Genomic DNA, 7,952 nt, shown 5'->3' on the forward strand with positions numbered 1-7,952 from the left:
GCATCTAGCTAGAATTTAATAACATTCTTTAATACTGTTTAATCAGACATGATTTTAATGGAATATAGCAGTTTTCATTGCATTTGCTTTTATAATCACACTAGAGGCCTGGTGCACGAGTTCGTGCACCAGTGGGGTCCCTCGGCTTGGCGTGAGAAATCCCCCAAGGGGTCCCAGATTGCGAGAGAGCGCAGGCCAGGCCAAGGGACCCCACCAGTGCTTGATCGGGGCCAGGGAGATTGGCTAGCTGGGGAGGGACCTTGGGATGGCTCCAGGGTGTGTTTGGCCCTTGTCGCTCAGTCCCAATCAGCCGGAACCCAGCTGCAAGCTAACCTACGATCAGAGCATCTACCCCCTGGTCGTCAGTGCACGTCATAGCGACTGGTTGAGTGGCCTTAGCATATCATTAGCATATTATTCTTTGATTGGTTGAATGGATGACTGGACACTTAGCATATTAGGCTTTTATTATATAGGATTCTATTTGTGCCAAGTGATCCTGCTTATCCTGTTTATAGCAGTCACATCAACATTTTCTTTTGAAATTATTTATATACAAAAGTGAGTCCACTTAAGGAAAAGCATTAGATAAACAGGAGTACAGGCAGTACACCAAAAGTCACGACGCTATTTTGCAGGCATGGCGAACATTGTGTAAGGGAGGGTGTGAACAGACATGTTCCGGAAACTGCTGGAACATACACTCAGGGGCTGGGCAGGGGCCGGGACCCCACACAGAAAGGCCTATCTGAATTGGGCATTTTAGGTGGCAGAAACACATACACAGAGATGTGAAGGTGGGTGTCAGGAAGGATGAGGAGCTCAGTGTGGTGGTGGTACAGAGAGGAGTCCTTTGAGGTCTGGCCATGGACCTTGATTCCCAGGAGGAAAAACCTGGTGGATGGCTGCAGGGGAAGTCACCATGGATCGGTGTTTATCAGGAGGTTGGAACTGTCACTGGCAGAGATAGTGCTGTCTGGGTGGCAGGTCCTAGGCCCCATCATCAGCCCTTCCTGCAGGGAACCCCATCCTGAGGTTCAGAGCCTCGGATCCTAAACCAGAATTAGCCTGAGGAGAGAGAAGGAAAGGGTTAACCGCTCCCATAATAGGGCTCTGAGTTCTGGGCTTGATGGCCCATCCAGACCCCATTAGCCCAGGCCTGGTGGCCTCCGAAGGCAGGACTCTCCCCTCCCCCATCCTTCACAAGAACAGACTGAAGCTCAAAGCAGTTCAGGGTTGTGGTCCCGGGGACAAGTTCACCAAGAGAACCAAGGATCTCCAGTTCCTCCATCATCCTACCAGGACCCCTCACACCCCATCCACTTCCCCATTAATGGCCACAGGGAGGCCCAGGCTCTGGGAAGGTATCCCATTAAGCGTGTTGAGGTGGATGGCATCTTAGAGCTGGGGCTCAGAGCGGGAAGAGCCTGCCTAGCACACAGAACATACCTTTGACCGGGTTCCGGCAGTCCCGGCCGCAGGCACTGAGGCAGCACCGACTGTTGCCCCTGCAGTCTGCGTCCTTGTGGCACAGGTGCTGAATGGGGCTGAGGCAGCGCAGTCGGTCCTCGGGGCAGGTGCCCTCCTTCACTGCAACACAGGGGCCTGGGTGAGCCTGCCCGAGACTCGGCCCTGGGGCTTGGGGCTTGGGGCTTGGGCGGTCAGCAAGGTGGAGAGGGACACTTACCTTTGACCCTATGGACACACTGGCGGAAGCAACTTTTGTGGCAGCACTTCATCTTTGCGGGACACTGGCTGTCGTCCATGCACTGGTCAGGCACCGATAGGAGGCAGGGCCCATCGTCTGGTGGACATCCCCCATGTCTCTCTGGAAGAGACCCCCCAGATATTGCGGCTGCAGGCAGACCAGAGTTCTGGAATCAGGGCTGACCCGGGACTCACCAGCTCTGAATTCTCCTCCCTTTAGTTCTTGCCTGTCCTTTGGCAAGTTATTATTTGTATTTTTTTGATGGACTTGCTTTTATTTATTTATCTTTAATTCTTTCATAGAGGTATAATCGACATACAACATTATGTTAGCTTCAGATGTACAACGTAATGAGTCAACATTTGTATATATTACAAAATGATCACCACAATAGGTCTAGTTAACATCTGTCACCATGCATTGTTAAAATTTTGTTCCTTATGATGAAAACTTTTAAGATCTACTTTCTTAACAACTTTGAAAGATGCAATATAGGGTCATTAACTATAGATGCCATGCTGCACATGACATCCTCATGACTTATTTGTTTTATAACTGGAAGCTTGTGACTTTGAATCCCCTTCACCCATTTCGCTCACTTTCCACCCCTCCACTCCTGGCAACCACTGGTCTGTTCTCTGTATCTACGAGCTTGGTTTTCTTGGTTTTGTTTTATGTTTTAGATTTCACATATAAGTTTTAGATTCCGCGGCGTTTGTCTTTCTCTGTCTATTTCACTCAGCATAATGCCCTCACGGTCCATCTACGTCACGAATGGCTGGCAACTTTCTAAAAATGTTTACTCCAAGCCTCAGTTTTCTGATTATGAAATGGGAAGCTGGACTCCCTCCTTCTGGGCAGGTTTGAGACTCAGATGACATAAAGGATGGGGGGTGGGGAGGGGAAAAGAAGTTCAAAATCTCCACCTGCGCTAACCAGGCCGCACCTGGCCTGGCCCCTGCCCGTCTCTCTGGCCTCATCCTCTTCACTCTTGTGGCTCCTGATCCACTCCAGTCCTCTGCTCTTTGCAGGGGCTCGCGTTGGCCATGCCCTCGCCTGCTGCTCTGTCCTCCATCCATTCATCAGGTCTCAGCTGAAACACCACGTCCTCAGGAGACCCTGCCTCGCTGACCCTAGATTAACTCTGTCAGCCCACACACTCCCAGAGGCTCCTCCTTCAGTTCGTGATTCTGTCTCTATTTGTCTGCCTCTCTCACTTGGCCAGCAGCTATGACAATAGACCCCCCTGCCCGCTTTGCTCACCATTAGGCTGACGCACAGCCCTTGACACAAAACACTAGGGGCTCGGTGACTATTTGAAAGAAAGGTTTTGAAGGGAGACCCAGCATCGCAGGTGTGTCAGGTGTTGGCAGCCTGGTACATTGCCACACAGCCACCATGGGCCGCATCGGCCCTGTGCTTGTCACTGCTGCCAGGGGCATTGTTCCAGGGATCTGTATCAGCGAGGTCGTTCAGGCAGTCCTCTGAACAATTCCAGAATGTTTTGCCCTGGAGCTTACCTAGCCACTTTTCTTGTTAGGATTTTGGGCCATTTCCAGATTTCATGCAAAAGGCTCACATCAATAGCTTCCTCCACGTAGAGGGAGGAAGAAAGGCCAAAAGGAGCAGTGATTGCCCAGACCCACCTGGACTTGGAGTCCTCATCTCCCAGGGCAATGCTCCTTCTGTCCTGCCCACCCCTCTGCTCCGGCCGCCGCTGGGCCCTGGGGCAGGAGCTGGTCCCTGGCCTTCTAGCACCTGAGTAAAGGGTCAAGAGCCACCAGAGGCAGCTGGATCCAGTGCTGTGACTTTTCCTGGTGTCCACCTTCCTCCTCCAGGCCTGACTGGGTGCTGGCTGCACACATAGTAGGCACCTTGCTCACACAGTAAGCATTCAAAGTCAACTTCAGTTGAGTAATTGGGTTGGCTTCAATGGAATTGCCATTTCCTGCTGGAGAAAGAGCAGCTTAGCTTGTGGGGGACCCCCTACCCTGCGTAGCCTCTCCTTCTCAGGCTGGAGCTGGGAGGGGCCTTGGGAGGCTCTCTGGGGTCCAGCCCTGGTCAGAGGGGTTCAGGCCGCAAGTAGCTGGGCCAAACGGAGCTGCCTGAACTGGGTGGAGTCGGGTGGGTCAGGTCTTAGAGCCAGGAAAGCTTCTGGGGGAAGGGCCAGGACCTAAGCCTTGAGGAAAGACAGACAGACAGGAACGGAAGTGAGAACTGTGGCAGCAGCAAGGGAGGTGGGAATAAGAACCTGGAGGGACAGTGTGAGAGGGTCTGGTGGGTTACACTCAAGTCTTCATCTGCTTTCCTGACCTTCCCTCCTGATCCAGGTTCCCCGCCAAAGGTTGGTGACCGCTGCTCTAAGAAATCAGTAAAAACATTTTTTTTCCCAGTTAGGCTAGTACGCAGAGACACGGTCATGTACACACACTGACAGCCATACAGTACTGTCTTCTGGATATGCTGACTCAAAGAATGAGAGTCCTACCCAATCACAGTTAAATATACATATTTATGCACACAGACATAGGTACACATACATAGTCAACTATGCAAATACACTTAGATATATAAGCACAATTAGCTATGGGCTTAACCATATGGAATGCTGTTATTTAACTTTTTTGATCTACAAAAATAGCAACTTCATATGGTCTGACCTATTCATGTATATGTGTGTATGTGTCCTATATGTAGTTATATATATAAGATAATTATATATGTATATACACAGTCATATGAACAAATACAGGGTGTTCCAAAAAATGTATACACACTCTGAATAATTATAAAGGCAGTGTTTATTAAAATACATTTCATTTTGAAAATGTAATAGAGCCTGGCCGGCGTGACTCAGTGGTTGAGCGCCAACATATGAACCAGGAGGTCACGGTCAGGGCATATGCCTGGGTTGGGGCTCGATCCCTAGTGGGGGACATGCAGGAGGCAGCCAATCAATGATTCTCTCTCATCATTGATGTTTCTATCTCTCTCTCCTTCTCCCTTCCTCTCTGAAATCAATAGAAATATATTAATTTTTAAAAAGTAATAGAATCTACAGACATTGTATGTATATATTTTTGGGGACACCCTGTATATGTCCATATGAATAAATATACAGGCATACTGCCATATATACATGCCTATACACATAAATACAGGGGAGGGAAAAGTAGGTTTACAGTTGCTCTTATAGAAAATAATATAGTAACTAATAATACAATCATAATAATACAATAATAATAATACAAGAATAAACTCTGTTTTGTGTACTCACAAGTGCAAACTGACTTTTGCCCACCCTATACATATACACAGAAATTACACATACACCCAGACATGCAGTCATGTATATGTAAACATGTAGCATGGGTGTGAGCAGAGACATGAACATACACACACAGTCATGTGCACAACCATATGCAAAGAGCTACAGACACAGGTCTCTTCAGAACACAACACGACCTTTGAAAACACTTTTTAGACACTTTCTGTCAGGGACTCTGCCCGGCCCTCTATGTCAGACACCCAGACATATTTGAGTGTGTGTGTGTGGAGGGAATCTGATAAACAGAGGTGACTGTGCTTCCACAGAAAATAAACCAAGACATCTCTTCCCTCAACTCTGCTGCTTTCCTCCACTGTCTGACATTCCGGAGAGCCAGGCAGAGGTCTCATGGGGGAACCCGGGAACGACGCAGATGGGATGCACTGGGGGCGACCAACATGTGTTATTCCATTTACTCCTGAGAGAGGCATGAGACCCCGTATTACAAGGAGTAGGTTTGGGAGGCCAGTCTTCCTGATTACAAAGACCTGCCCTCAGCAGCCACCTTTGACACTGACTCAGAGGCCGTCTTTATCCTTGGGCAAGTGGTTTCCCACTGAGCCTCGGTTTCCTCATCTGCAAAATGGGCACAAAAATAGTTGAGGAATGTGGTGATGGCATGTGACTCACAGCCAGCATGGGGTCTGGCCTTGAAACTTGCCAGCACCCTTCCCTCCTCAGCCTGGGAGTTCTGAGCACTCTCCTCCCCAAATCAGCTCATCCCCAGGGGGAGAGCCCTGCCTCTGAGGAAGGCATAAGTTAGGCTAGAGGGGCCCTGGCTGGTGTGGCTTAGTTGGTTGAGCTTTGTCCCATGCACTGAAAGGTCACCCGTTTGATTCCTGGTCAGGGCACATGCCCAGGTTAGGGGTTCAATCCTTAGGTGGGGTGTATACAAGAGGCAACCAATCAATGTTTCTCTCACATCAATGTTTCTCCCTCTCTCTCTTGTCACCTTTTCCTTTCTCTCTCTAAGACAGCGGTCACCCACTGGTGGTCCATGAGGTCTGAAAGGTTGGCGACGGCTGCTCTAAGAAATCAGTAAAAACATTTTTTTTTTCCAGTTAGGCTAGAGGTGGCACAGAGGATGCAGGGAACTGCTCCCCAGGGCCCTATGGAGGAGGGGAGCTGTCCCCGCTACTGTCCCCTTCCCAAGGCAGGGCCAGGGCTGCACAGGTGTATGTAGGTCAGAGTGTTCCAGCCCAGAAGGGTACGGAAGTAGAGGCCTCGCCCAAATGAGGAGGCACCTGTCTAACTACTCCAGCAGCCTGGCCTCCCTTACCTGGTGACAGGTCAGCCCCAGCCTTTTGGTGGGGAGGCGGGAGAAAAGAAGAAGGACTAGAGCTTCCTCCCACCAGATCCAGATCTTAAAAAACCACACCCCTACACAATTCAGGAGTCCCTTCCACAGATGGGACTGGGGGATGGAGAGGGCCTGAGAAAGACAGAAGCCAGACCAGGCGCGGCCTGTTGGCCACGGAGGATGACAGGAAAGGTCATCTCCCTGCCATGTGGACCCACAGACCCATTCACCTCCGTGGAGACCACCAGAGCAGAGGGGTACAAACAGATTTGTCCCCTGGCCCGCAGAGGCACCAAAATACACATGTACACGGAGATGGGCATGCATGCAGCCAGAACCCCACACTCAGCTGTGTATCAGGCACGGATGAGCACAGAGAAACTGGCAGGAAGATGTTTACAGACATAGACATGGACAAGCTGACGGGCACAAGAAAGCATGCCCACTGAGTAGGCATCACAGCACACACACAGGCACACACACTGCGTTACCTGCCTCCCCCAACCCTTAAGGCCCCCAGAGAGGCAGAAACCACCTGGTACCTGGAGGAAAGGAACCCACACACACTCACCTCCCTTCCTCCTGCCCGAGACAGAGGGCAGCTGGCTCCCCAAAGCCAGGAGGCCCACCAGGAGGAGGAGGTTCCAGGCCCTCATATTTCTGCTGCGGCACCTAATAAGGTCAGGCCCAGGGGCCCCTAAATTAACACCTGCGGCCCCAGGGAGGCTACGGCAGCTAAGGGAAGGAAGCCAAGGGGGTGGATGGAGTGGCTGCTGGTGGCTGCCTCATCCTGGCCCCACCCCCTGCCCGAAAGCCTCAATGTAAGGGTGCTTTTGCAAGAATGGATGATGGGTGGGGGCAGGACCTGGGTGCTGGGGCTAGGATCCAGGCCTGCCTGTATTGCTGGCTTGGGCTGTGATCTTGAGCAAGTCTTGTTCCTCGTTGGGCCTCGTTGCTGTCTCCTAATCTCTCAGGAATCAGGGCCATATAGTCTATGATCTGATGCTACTTTTTGAATCCTAGCATCCCGTTGGAGGCTTTATTTAGAAGGAGAATTTTATGAGGCAGTTTCTTCCCTGATTTGAAATACACCTGTATATTAAAGAAATGCTTTTTCAATTAAGATTATTTTCTAGACATTTTCCTGGGTGATGAAGTGTCCTCCAATATCTTTATTTCTTTTTCTTTTTTCCACTATCTTCATTTCTAATAGCAACATGGTATTTTGCAAGATTGATATGCCAAAACATATATAACCAGTTCCCTTTCATGGAACATACATGTTTCCCCCCCCCCTTTTTTTCACTCTCATAAGTAAAGCTGTGACAACAATCTTTGTACATACATTTTGAGTTAGATCTCTATTTTCGTGGGGTAAGTTTGTCAAATTAGAAATGCAAGGTCAGTCAAACTTCCAGTTAAAAATAAATAGGACCTGGGTTTGTAAGGTACAACATGATTCCTATAGTTAATAATAGTGTATTGAATATTTGAACATTGCTATGAGAGTAGACCTTAAAAGATCTCATCACAGAAAAAAATTGTGATTGTGTGTGGTGATGGAAGTTAGCTAAATTTATTGTGGTGAACATTTTGCAATATGTACAAATACTGAA

General features: G+C 49.3%; 1 protein-coding gene across 1 annotated transcript; it reads right to left on the reverse strand.

The window, feature by feature from the left end:
* Nucleotides 1-451: 451 nt before the first annotated feature.
* On the reverse strand, nucleotides 452-7,034 carry LOC308256364 (WAP four-disulfide core domain protein 5-like). The gene is made up of 4 exons (XM_080684608.1): nucleotides 6,908-7,034; nucleotides 1,688-1,828; nucleotides 1,450-1,590; nucleotides 452-1,068 (listed from the first exon to the last, which is right to left on the reverse strand). The coding sequence occupies exons 1-4, from the start codon at nucleotides 6,990-6,992 to the stop codon at nucleotides 1,064-1,066; spliced, it is 372 nt and encodes a 123-aa protein (XP_080540734.1). The 5' UTR covers nucleotides 6,993-7,034; the 3' UTR covers nucleotides 452-1,063.
* Between the last annotated feature and the right edge of the window lie 918 nt (nucleotides 7,035-7,952).

The sequence above is a fragment of the Plecotus auritus genome (assembly GCF_963455305.1).
Source record: "Plecotus auritus genome assembly, chromosome: 8".
Classification (NCBI taxonomy): Eukaryota; Metazoa; Chordata; class Mammalia; order Chiroptera; family Vespertilionidae; genus Plecotus; species Plecotus auritus.

Coding starts and splice junctions, on each gene's coding strand:
- LOC308256364 (XM_080684608.1), bottom strand. CDS start 6,992: ATGAGGGCCTGGAACCTCCTCCTCCTGGTGGGCCTCCTGGCTTTGGGG. Junction 1,829..6,907: donor CTCGGGCAGGAGGAAGGGAG/GTGAGTGTGTGT, acceptor GGTCTCTTCCAG/AGAGACATGGGGGATGTCCA. Junction 1,591..1,687: donor GTGTGTCCATAGGGTCAAAG/GTAAGTGTCCCT, acceptor CCTGTGTTGCAG/TGAAGGAGGGCACCTGCCCC.